At 58.3% G+C, this 12066-nt stretch overlaps 1 protein-coding gene across 1 annotated transcript in view; it reads right to left on the bottom strand.

Moving 5' to 3' along the window:
* Positions 1 to 511: 511 nt before the first annotated feature.
* Positions 512 to 12066, bottom strand: part of ASS1 (argininosuccinate synthase 1) — a 51521-nt gene continuing 39966 nt past the window's right edge. Inside the window, exons 13-16 of the mRNA XM_080820368.1 lie at positions 11034 to 11165; positions 5998 to 6154; positions 2210 to 2275; positions 512 to 776 (exon numbers count right to left, since the gene is read on the bottom strand). Of these exons, the coding sequence (XP_080676494.1) occupies positions 731 to 776; positions 2210 to 2275; positions 5998 to 6154; positions 11034 to 11165 (401 nt within the window). The 3' untranslated portion in view covers positions 512 to 730. The remainder of the gene's footprint in view (positions 777 to 2209; positions 2276 to 5997; positions 6155 to 11033; positions 11166 to 12066) is intronic.

Genomic DNA, 12066 nt, shown 5'->3' with positions numbered 1-12066 from the left:
GTAGGCCCGGTGGCTTCCCCCAAGAGTATGAGTTAAACGCTGTGCCTGTCCTTTTCTGTTCTCTGTCCAGGCTTTTCTTCTGGGGGCTCCTCCTCCTCCCCAATTTAGGCTACTTAAGGCCACTGTGCTGTGGCGGGGGGAGTCTCGTGTGGTTCGTCGTGGCCGCCATTCCCGGTTGTTCTCCGTGGGCGACGGCAGGTCAGCTCTCCAGCATGTCACCCAAACTCTCCGTGGTTCCCGTGACGCGGCACGGGGCCACAGTCGGTGACAAAATGCCAGGCTGACCCAGGGGCGCGTATCTGGGTCCCCTGGGTCTTGCTGGGGGAGAGAGTGTCCCTTCCTTCCAGAGGAACAGGTTCCCCCGCGAAAGATGGGTCTGGCAGCGCTTGACTCAGAAAACACAAAGGTCGGTCTAGGAAGAGCGAGACTCACAACACACACACACACACACACACACACACACACACACACACACACACACGCCCTCGCTGCAGAAATAAGGAAACAAAAGTCTCATGTATCCTTTTTTAATTGTCATTTTACATCTCCCCACTGCGGACGGCAGCCCCAGCCCCGCCACCGGGGAGCAGGGAACAAAGCTGGGGCCTGGCACCCCCACCAGGCCGCCAGCCCCGGAGAACAAGTCACAATTACAAATTACCACAACAATTAGCGCCTGTACTTGGGAGATGGGCAAAGAAGGAGGCCCGGCTCCTCATTGTCCGCCGGTCTATTTGGCAGTGACCTTGCTCTGGAGGCGATGATATTCCTTCAGCCTGTAAACCAGATTGAAAACAAAGAAAAATGTAAATTAACAATAACAACATGCACTCCGTTCAATTAATTCAGGCAGAACCCGGGTGGCGGGGGCAGCTGTTAGTTAAGATGTGTGTGAAGTTGTCTTTTTTTTCTCTCCCTCTGTTCCCGCTCCTGCCCTGGCCCCTCCTGCCCTCCAAACAGGATAATGTAATTAATTTATCTTTAGGGGAAAACATTGCTTGGCATTGTTGAAGACAAAGCATTTAACTGGCAATGGGAGCGATGAAGAGGCCATTATGAGAACCCAATGTGTTCGGAGCCATTTAAAAGGGTTTATAGTCATAAAATACAGAGGGCGAAGGAGGCGGGGTGGTGGAGGTGATTGTTGGAGCGGGAGAGCGCCCGGGAAGGTCAGGCTGGATTCAGCGTCTCTCCCGGTCTCTCGGCTCCAGGGACAAAATGGTGGCTCTGTGCCCAGGACATGTGTTCGGGAGGCAAGAGAGACTCGTGCCTTCTTCCCAGCGCCAAGCCTGGAGAGAAGGAAGTTGGTGACTCAGAACTCAGAGTTGGACAGACACACCTTCTGGACTTAGCTCCGCGGCTTCCTAGCTGTGTGACTATGGGCGACTTACTTAACCACTCTGGGCCTGTTTCTGGGGTTGCGAATTTGTGTAAGAATTCAGTGCGACCCCGGAGAGTGGCTGGAAGTTAGTGTATCGTAGCCACTGGTCATGAATGACCCTGTTTGCCCTTGTAGCCCGTCCCCTCCCCGGGCTACACCTACGCTGAGCACGTGAGCTCTTCCTGCAGGCCAGGGTCCAGGCTGAGTGCCAGGCTGATGTCCCGGGACTCATGCAAACTTTTGCCACACCTGTGAGGCGGCTAGGGTCAGTATCCCCAGCTGTGCTCCCAGGGGTCCGGAAGGGGTCTGAGACCATCCTGTGGAGCCAGGATCTGAACCCAGGTCTGAATGGCTTCAGACAATGCGTGCTACCCCACCAGGCCACGGGCATCCACATAGCTAGGATGGATTCCGGCTCCATCTGTAGCTCGGGTATGGTGACAGGCACGAGGGGCCTTGCAGCCCGATGACTTTTTGAGGTCCCTTTCTACCTCTGGGCCATTTGCCTTTCTAAACCTGCCCAGGCAAGGGGCTCCTGGTAGAGTCCTTCTTGTAGCTAGAGGGGGTGCGAGTGAGTGTCTAAGGCAAAGGGCAGGACCCAGAAACAGGGAACCCAAGCACTCAGGCTTCTGGTAGTTTCCAGCTAGGCCTTCTGCCCCTCTGAAAACAGGAGCAGGCTGGGCCCGAAGCAGGCACTGAAGATGCTGTGGGCAGAGGGACGGGAAGTCGCGGTTTGTCTAGGACGGGACAGTGGTCGGAGCAGCCGAGGTCCCATCAGAGCTGGCTGCCCGCACCTGGTGGGTCTGAAGACCAGAGGGAGCGGCTCACCTGAGGGAGTTGATATTGATGAACCCAGTGGCATCGACTGGCTCATAGTCACCCTGCACGTTCATGCTGCAGAGAGAGGAGAAGCCGGTCAGCACACCCTAGGCCTTGCTTCCGGAGGCAGAGGCTCTCCAGGGCTAGGGACGACGGCTCAGGCTGGCGGGTACCCAGGGTATCTTGGCCAGCTTGGCCTAAACTTTGGTCTCTCATGGCTTTCTGTCCAATTCAGGATCCCTACTATGGGCAAGGCACCGTGCCCAGCGCTGGAGAGCAGGGAGCCTCAGCCCCGTTCCGTGGATGGGCAGAGTAGGGTTCCATCCAGCTCAGCCAGCGCCAGTGGCCGAAATCCTCCAGCGAGGACACACCTGTGAGCCAGCTCTGCCTTCCGGCATCTCCAGCAACAGCTGATGGCATCCAGTGGCCCGAAAGCCCAGGAGGCCACGGGGTGCCCCCGGGACAGCCTCGGACTTGGGACAGCACCCCTGAAGCACTCAGTGCCACCTCCCCTCTGCCAGCACTGAGATCCATCCACAAACCTGGCACCTGCCCTGTGCCGGCCATCCCTAAGAAGGGCCTGGTCAGCTGCCACTGTCACAAATGTTTCCCCTGTCTACAAGTGCCATCTTCCGGATTCAACAGCCTTCACCCTTGGGGCTGTTTTCACTTAGCTGTCCTTTGAGAAACCCTTCCCAACCACAGTCCTTCTGGTCAGGCTCCGCCACCCCTCGCACTGCAGAGCTCAGGGTACCCCCTCCTGCTCGTTGAGCTTTGGGCTTTCAACTGCCAAATGGGTCTCTCGGCGTTATCTCCGGCCCCATGGGAAATGATGTGGCTGCCACACCTGGCACATGTGCACTAGGACTCGTGCCTTTCATTCACGCATTCACTTATACGGGCCTTTTTAGGCACCTATGGTCTGCAGGTGCCGGGGAAGCAGGAGCAAGATGAGAACGGGGCCCACGGTGCGTGGTGGGGCAGCAGATGTCAGCAAACCATCACCCATCGGCCTTACTCGAGGCTGGGATAAACTCTTCGAGGACAAGTTCAGGGCACTGTGGTCTCAGATCTGGTGCCTCACGGCCACCCTCCGAGTCTCTGGTGGGGAGGGGTCCCTCCTCTGTTTCTCACGCGTCCTGCTCTGAATCAGCCCCTTGTCTTCGCTTCTCCAGAACTCCAGCCTCAGGACAAAGCAGTCTCAAGGTTCTGGATGACGAGAAGGCGGCCTGTCCCCTCAGGAGCCTTCTCCGGAGAGGTGAGATTGGGGAGGAGGAGGGCAGAGGGGAATATGCTAATTCCCTCCCCCCCCCCCGCCCCCGAGACCCCAAGGCTGTGCCTCTGTCTGGCTCTGTGGACTTCTTACAACAACAAGTGGGGTGTCGGCGCTCAGCTGTCCTACGGCTTGTTCAGGATGTGGGCTCTGGTGCCCAAGCCCCACCACACCCCGGCCCTGCCCTTCATGGGGCCCGTGCAGCTGCCCACGAACGCCCACCCCTTCTTTCCTCCTCCCCACCTCCACGGGCCCCTCCAGGTCTCAGGCGGCACAGGCCACCAGGAGTAGACCAGCAAGTCCCCTGGAAGGGGGAAGCTGCCAGACCCTAGAGGGGCTGCCTCTTGGCACCCCTCAGGGGGAGGAGGAAAAAGCTGGACAAACTAAGGCATGAGCCTCTGCAGCTCCCTTTTACGGACCTCACTCTGGACAAGAACGCCTACCCCTCCCCACGTGAATCAAATCATGGCACACACCGCCGCTGTCCGAGTCACCCGTCCCCTTTGGAAGGATCCCTGTGCTCTGCTCAGGGAGAAGCCAGGGCTCAGGGTCCCTTCCTGCTCCCCTCCACGCTCATCTGCCTTTTCATCGCCATCTCGCGCGCGTTGTCAAAACAAACTTTCCCGCTCCCCTCCCCGGACAGGACACCCCAGCGGCCCCGGCAGCCCAGGCAGAGAGAGGCCCACGTCCAGGGACACGCTCGTCCCGCATGCGAGGCTGAAGAATGCCTCCCAGAGGTGCTTTTCGGGAGCCGAGAAACCTCTCTTTAAAACTGTGGTTTGGGGTGGTGGTTGGGGGGGGTGGTTGGTGGTGGAAAAAGAGTTTACAATGATTTTTTTTTTTTTTACCTCCCCTGACGGTCTACAGAAAACCTCTGTGCTTTTATTTTTGCTCATTCGAGTGGCTCTGACCTGCTCTATAATTACGTTACTTTCTACCTACTGTGCCACGGCATTTCCAGTTCTGTTACCTCTCGCGGCTTCCTCGCTGGTCCCTGCGAGGCTGTCACTCAAGGGCTTTCAAGTCAGCGATGTAGAAATCAAAAAGAAAGGGGAAATGGTCGGAGACACAGTGAGAATAAATGCGCCTGCTTTTCTCTCTTTTTTTCCTTCCCCTTTTTACTTTCTTCATTTAATCTCCCTGAGTGAGGCTGTAAGGTTTAATGAAGGGTTGGGCAGATTATTAGAGGCTGCTGATTCGGAGGGGGGGGGGAGGAAAGAGCCAGAGAGAGAAAGAGAGAAGATAATTTGACATTTACCCCGACTGATCTAAACTGATTCGGTTATATTTATGGCTTATAAAGTGTTTAGAAAGATGGAAGGGGGGAGAAGCTCAACGCGGCGAGGACGGGAAAGAGGGAAATAATATTGACCGCCAAACAAAACTCGCCCGCTAATTCCCAACGGGCCTGCACCGGGGCTAAGCTGGGCCTGGGACCTGCGTCAGGTGGGGCTGTCGGTCCCCACCTCGTGTGTGGCCGGGTGAACTCCCAAGGGGATGCTGTGGTCCTCGGTAAAGGCCACACTCTCGTGCACAAGTGTAGGCGCAGTTCAAGAGCTCGGGCCGCCTTTGACTGTCCCGAGGCCTTGGCAGCACCCTTGGCGTGGCCTCAAGTCCCCTCCTTGGCTCCCTTCCGGGCTCACTCTGACCCTCCCCTCCCCGGCCAGTTTCCTCCTGGCTTCGGAAAACCTCGAGATGTCTGCCACCCTGCCCTGTCTTCCACCCACTTTCTCTTCCACTCTAGACCTGTGTGTCCACGGGCTGGCCAGATACCCTCCTGGTCTGTCTCCAAGATGACTCACCCTCAAGGTGTCTGAGCCCACACGGAGGATCTTCCCCAAGAACCCCCTCACTCTGGGAACTGCCTCCCACGGGGGCCCAGCCGCGTATGCCGGGCGATTCCATACCTTTTCATCTCCCTCCGCATCCAAGCCCTTGCCACTCTTAACCTCTTAACCAGTTGTCAAACCTTCTGTTTCTCTCCCTCCCACCTCGGCCAAATCAGTTCTCCAGAGCGGCCAGAAGCAGCTCGAAAAGCACAGGTCTGACGGCTCCATCGCTTTAAGATCTGGCCCCGGGACCCTCACGCTCTGGGGTCTGGCTCCCGACATTCCTATACTGCCTGGGATGTTCTGGAATGTTCTTCCAAGGCCCAGAACCTCCGCACATGACGGTGCCCCTGGGAACCTCCTGCTCCCTCTCCACCTGTTTAGCTCCTGTCCTTGGGAGCCCAGCTCCAAGGTGACCTCAGGGGAGCCTCGCCACACCCGTTATATACCCAGCCAGCCTCTCCCGTGCCTCCGCACGGCCCGACGCCATCCTGCCTAATTCTATGTCCAGGTGACCGTTGGCCGGGTGCCTTTGGAAGGCCCAGGGGTAGAGGCGGCATCGACTCCCCTGGTGACTGTCTCCCCCGCGCCCCGCGTGCTTAGGCGCGTCTCTGTGGAGAAAGCTGGTCAGAAGCGACGCTGGCCATGAGGTCAGTCTGTTCCTCAGCCGGGGGGCCCGGGGCGGGTGCACCTACCTCACCAGCTCCTCGTTGTAGAGGGACAGCGGGGACTCCCGGCCGAGGATGTACACCTGGCCCTTGAAGACGGACACCTGCACTTTCCCTTCCACGCGCTCCTGGGATTTGGCGATGCAGTGGCGGACAAATTCGCACTCGGGACTGTGCCAGAAACCTGCGGGGAGGAAAACAGCGAGGGAGCTAGGGAGGCCCAGTGTGCTGGGGCCCGGGACTGGGAGTCCGGGGACGGCACCCCGAGCCTCAGCCCATCACGGCGGACCTCGGGGGTGGCTCTTGGCCCAAAGCACACTGGTGAACGGCCGCATCAAGGAACGAGCCCGCGTGCCCGTCCTGTGACCTTGCAGGTCTCCTGTGGGTAAGGAGGGCCCTCCCCGCCCTCGCAAACAGTCACCACCGAAGGCTCAGGAGGAGGGGAGGTAACCTCGGCCTCATGCCACGCGTTCAGGCACCACAGTGGGCCAGACCCTGGGAAGACAGCCGGGAAGGGATACTGTCGTTTGCCCCCGGGGCTCGGGTCCTGAAGGCAGCTGTGGGGCAGGAGAGCTCCGCTGACTCAGACGTGCGTGTGTGAGCCCAGGCTGAGCGACGAGAGCACCCAGCAGGGGCAGCTGGGTAGGTGGTTCGGGGTCAGAAAGACCACGAGCGCGTGGCCTCCACCACTCTGTGCCTCGATTCCCCATCTACAGAGTGGCGAGGATGCAGCATCCCTCCCAGGACCGATGAGTGGGCCTACTGGGTGTGGAGGCCCTGGGCATCCGCATGCCGGCGTCCTGCCCGAGAGAGAGGAAGAGCCCCCGCTCTGCCCCCCGCCGCCGGACGTCCGTAAACGGTCTACAGGCTGCTAATATTTTCCTATGCAAGTCCTTGAATGTACGAAGCGCAGGCTAAGTTCTTCCCCTGGACCAGCTCTTTGCATCATCAGAAACAGTCTTGTGAGGAAAACCCTCTCCGCCTCTCACTTTTCTGAGTGAGCAGGTAAGAGCTGGGGAAGTCGAGGCTTCTCCAAGATCCCACACAGGCTGCGGTGCGGGGCCTGGGGCGGACCTACATTAGAACAGCTCAGCCTAGGGACGCCTGGGGGGCTCAGTGGGTTAAAGCCTCTGCCTTCAGCTCAGGTCATGATCCTGGGGTCCTGGGATCGAGCCCCGAGCCAGTCTTCCTACTCAGCGGGGAGCCTGCTTCTCCCTCTCCCTCTCCCTGCCGCTCCCCCTGCGTATGCTCTATCAAATAAATCAGTAAAATCTTTAAAAGACAAAAAAAAAAAAAAAAAAGAAAAGAACAGCTCAGCCTCACAGGATCATCTGGGAGTTTTCCTGTCTGTGGATGGAATATCCGTCAGTATACAAGGTGCCTGGGGAATGTGCTACCCCCCGCCACTCCCCCTTACCCACACTCTGTCCCCCAGAGCCCTCAGGCCCCGAAGGCTGCGTGCTCAATTCCCGGCTGCTCTGGGGCCGGTACCTCGGCACCAACGGGCTCAGCCATGCAGACAGCCATCTCCTCTCTAGTCTCTGTGGCGGGCAGGCGGGCCGTGGTCAGGGCTGGGGGAGGGCCAGCTTGAGGGGTAGAGTTTCCCTGAAACAGAGCTGGGAAGGTGAGCCCACCTGGGCAGCTGTGGGGCCAGATGGTGCGCGATCTCCTGCACTGATAAAGGGCTAGGTCAGCCCCGGGTCCAGGGCTATTGTTGGAGGCCCGGCCTCCGGGGGCACCTGCGGAGGCTCTCCGTGGGAAAGGGGAGCAGGCCTTCTCTGGGATAGGGTCCGGCGGCTTGTAGGGGTGGGGGAGGGCCAGGCAGGGAGAGAGGAGATTGGGTCCCCACCCTCTGGCCTCCTGTCCTTTGGGTTTGTCTCCTGTTCTACACTGACAGGCAATGTACCCTCTTTGTACCTGGGTTCCTCACGTGCACAGTGAGATATTATTAACCCTCCAGGTCAGGGGATAGATGGATTCCCGGATGGGATGCAGGCTGAGCATTAAGCATTTTAAATTTGAGATCTGAATATGGCCTCTGCCAGCCCCCCTACCCCCCCGTATACAGGGAGACGGGCACCCAGAGAGGTGTCCCCATCCATAGTGAGATCCTGAAAAGTACTCCTGACTCTGGTCTGCACCCCCATGGGAGGGGACACTGATGGCCCCCAGACCCCGCCATGCCTCAGTGGCTTGGCCCTCTTGCCAAGTCGGAATAATTAGACCATTAAGCTCTCAGCCTGGAAGACAGGGAGGAGACGGAGCCAGAGATGGGCGGGGGGGGGGGCAGAAACCCACGTGGGAGCACCTGGCCTGGGCTTTATCTCGGGGTCTCCCTCCTCCCCTGCATGGGGGTCTTGCACTCAGATTTCTTTCCCCAGCAGACCCCGCCTGGGGAGAGGGACAGTGAGCTTGGCATGTTGCATGGGTATCTTGGGTCTGGGGGTGGGCCGAGCACTGTGCTGATCAGGACGACAGCCCTCTCTGTACCAGCTGCGTGTCACCCCGTTCTCCTGCTGAAGAAACAGCCGATAGAGAGGAGGTGAGCTATGTTCCCCAAAGGAGATGGGTCCTGAAGCTGGGGTCCTGCCGGGGTGACCCCACGGATTGGGAGCCACAGGCTGGGGGAAGGGGGTCTGTGTAAGCCCTCAGGGAAACATGGGGATGGGGTGAGGACAGGATGATGAACAGGGCACCTAGCTGTGGGGCCGAGGTAGAAGGGCTTCCCTGTGCCTCAGTCTCCCTATCTGTGTTTCCGAGGAAGCCAGGTGTCACAGCAGAGCGGCGGGAAGAGATCTGGCCTGGTGCCCTTTATTTTACAGGAGGAAAAATGAGGCTCAGGGTAGACAGACCCAGTCGAGGTCATAAACCCAGCCCAAGGCAAGGTCCCCAGTCCCTGACTCCAGCCTCGGAAACCACTCCAGGCCTTTGTAATTTATCAACCCACACTGAAATTGCATTCCTCCCAGTTCTAGATGCTTTTTGCAAACGTTTATGTAGTTAGTCCTCCTTGTGTGACACGTACATTTACGATCCCCACTCTGCAGATGAGGAGACGGAGGCACAGGGAGCTCCACTAACTGGCTTAACCCGTTCGGGAACGGTCATGTCTCCCTAACATGAGAAAACACATCAGGCAGCCCCTCCAAGCTGTGCCAGGGACAGGCTGTTGCCCGAGGCCAAGCAGACATCTACAGGGGCCTGATGACATCAGGGGTACCTGGGAAGGCGAGTATCAATAATCCGTTGAAAGCTCCTAATCACTGCACTTTATTTGGGGATTTGGAGGGCTCAGTGGGTAACAGACCAAGGATTTCACCCTGGTAGTCAGGTGTAGAGGCACTGAGACGGCAGGCCAAGCTGTGCCTCGGACACCGAGGGACCCCTTGATCTCCCTTTCCTAAGGGCCCCAGCCCACCTTCCCACCACCCACTGGGTCTACTGGAGCGGCTGAGGGCTTGGCCTCCGAAGCTGGCCTGTCCTGGGCTCTAAGCCCCAGCCCATCAGCCGTGCAACCTTATTCAGGGGTCCTGGCCTGCCTGGGGCCCGACTTCTTCACCTTGGTGCAGCTAAGATTAGGTAATGCCCGTGAGTGCCTAGCTCAGACTCCTGCGGCAAGACAGTCACGCCTGCCCCCACTTGGCTGGGCCAGGTGCTCTCCCCTATGGGCCCGCCATGCTTAATGACTCTCCTACTTTGTAACTAGAATCCACCTTTCTGCTGAAACCCCACTGGGCAAGAGCGCCTGCAGGAGACAATGGTATTTAAACACCTGTCTGTACCTGGGGGCGGGGGGGGGGGGCAGCTTCAAAGCTGCCAGATACAATGGGAGGGAGAAATCACCAGCCAATAACCACCGAGTCCCCTTGAAATCCCAAGATGAGTTACAGTGATTAGGAGCTTTCAAAGGAAATAAAACCTCCAAGGGGAGGAGAGGACCAGGCAAGGGCAGTGGAGGCTTATCCCACGTAGGGATTATGAATATGCACTTTCCCAGTCTCCCTGATGTCCAGGCCTCGGGGCGGCCTGTCCCCCCACCACAGCTCAGAGGGACCGTTTGATAGGACTTCTCATGTGACAGAGCAGGGTCAGCAAACATTTTCAGGAAAGGGTCAGACAGTAAATATTTTAGGCTCAGCAGGTCAGGTGGTCTCTGTCAACTCTGCCCTTGTCGCTCAGAAGCGACCACAGACAACATATAAGCCAGTGCCCTTGGCCGTGCCCAAGTGCTATTTATGGACACTGGAATTTGAGTTTCCTATAATTTTCATGGGACATGAAATAGTATTAATAAACAGTTTTTCCCCCAAACGTTTTTAAAATGTGTAAAAAAAACCCGTGGCATCGCTCGCGGGCTGAACAGAAACAGGCCATAGGCTGGATCTGGGGACCCCCGTGACACGGCGTGAGGGATGGGTTTGCAGTCAGGAGGCCTGGATTCCAGCCCTGTGACAGATATGGCACTGAGTCTCACCTGTAACGTCGGGACCCCCCCCCCCCCATACCATGTGCTAATGTCATTCCATGCATGGACTACCTCTGGCTCAGGCAATGCACAGGCCTGGGACCAAGTTCTTGGTCAAGGCAGGTTTTCCCTTGTTTGTGACAGCTCCAGGTTCTGCCTGGTCACAGCCCAGCCTGAGGTCAAAGCCAGCTAGGCCACTTCGGCTGTGTAAGTTTGTACAAGGTCCTTTAGCCCTGAGACTTCCGTTTCCTCATCTGTAGAAGGGGCTGGTTGCTGCTCTCCTAGGAACGCTGGGAGGAACCCCCCGGATGGCTCGTGTCTCCAGCGGGTGCGTGCTGGGTCACAGTGGGCCACCCAAGGGGTGACACTGCTCAAGTCGTGCACATCACAGGGGCCAGAGGCAGCCAGCTGTCTTGGGGTCTCCACACCCCGTAAGTGAAGGAGGCAGGTGCCGTCACCCCCCCCAACTCCTTGTCCCTTGCCCTGGCTTGACCCCCTCCAACCTGCCCCTGTCGAGCTCCTGTGAGGATGGCCGTGGGCGGGGTGGGAGTGGAGGAGGGTGCTAGGGGGGGTTCACCGGGGGGGGGTGTCTACGCACCTGTGTACACCAGCTCAGCGAATTTCAGGCCCAGGCCCTGTTTGATTTTGCGCACTTCGCGATCCATGGTGAAGGCCTCGATGTCTAAATGAGCGTGGTAAAGGATCGTCCCTGCTGGGGTCTCGTAGATACCTAGCCATTTTTCCAGGCAGGGGGAAAAGGAGAAAAAAGAGAGAAACGCATGAAACCCAAACTGTCAGCAAATGACAAAAAAAAAAAAAATAATAATGACTCGTCTGACAGGAGACAAGCCGGTCGGACCCATTCACTCCCAGCTTGTTGCAAAATGCGCCTGTCATTATGCTCATGCTGGGGCCACGACAGTCCACTCTGCGGCTTGTGGAGAAAATGTCTGGATGCCCCCCTTTGAAGAGGCCCTCAGACGCTGGAAAATGACAGGGTTTCGGAGCTGCTCCCCCCTCCTTCCCAACGCGTGCCCACCGGCCCGCGGCTGAAAACCTGTAATTAAACCAACTACGGTGGAGCCCAGGGCCCCAAATATCCCTTCCTCCCTTCCACTGGGGAGCCAGGGGAGGGGACAGCTGTGCACACACTTGCACACACATGCACACACATGTGTACACACACATGCCACCTTCAGCCGGCGGCCCCCTTGCCAGCCACGTCTCTGCAGATACACCCTGACCTCTGTGGCCGCAGGGGGCCTGGCGGGCTCCCACACTGACCCCACGTGCAGATGGGGAAACTGAGCCTGGGAGGAGACAGAACGGGCCCGGTGTGGAGCTGGGACCCGGATGGAGGCGCCAAGTCCCTGACCCGTGTCGGCTGCTGCCCAGCAGGTCAGCTGGCGATGGGGCCCACACCCAGAAGGTCGTGGAAAGAGGGTCTTGCTCGAGTCCCCTACCGATGACCTCAGTGTCTCTACCTCCTAGACAACCTGCTTGGACCCGGCGGGGAGGGGGAGTCTCCAAAGTGACCCTGAGCTGAGCATGGTCCTGGCTGGGAGGGAGGTCTGATTAGGAGTCCCACACCGGATTTGAGGACACCGAGGCACTGGGAGACAGGACTGCCC

The sequence above is a fragment of the Martes martes genome (genome assembly GCF_963455335.1).
Source record: "Martes martes genome assembly, chromosome: 12".
Classification (NCBI taxonomy): domain Eukaryota; kingdom Metazoa; phylum Chordata; class Mammalia; order Carnivora; family Mustelidae; genus Martes; species Martes martes.
The sequence above is the reverse complement of the archived record's forward strand: the minus strand, read 5'-3'. Positions and strand labels throughout refer to the sequence as shown.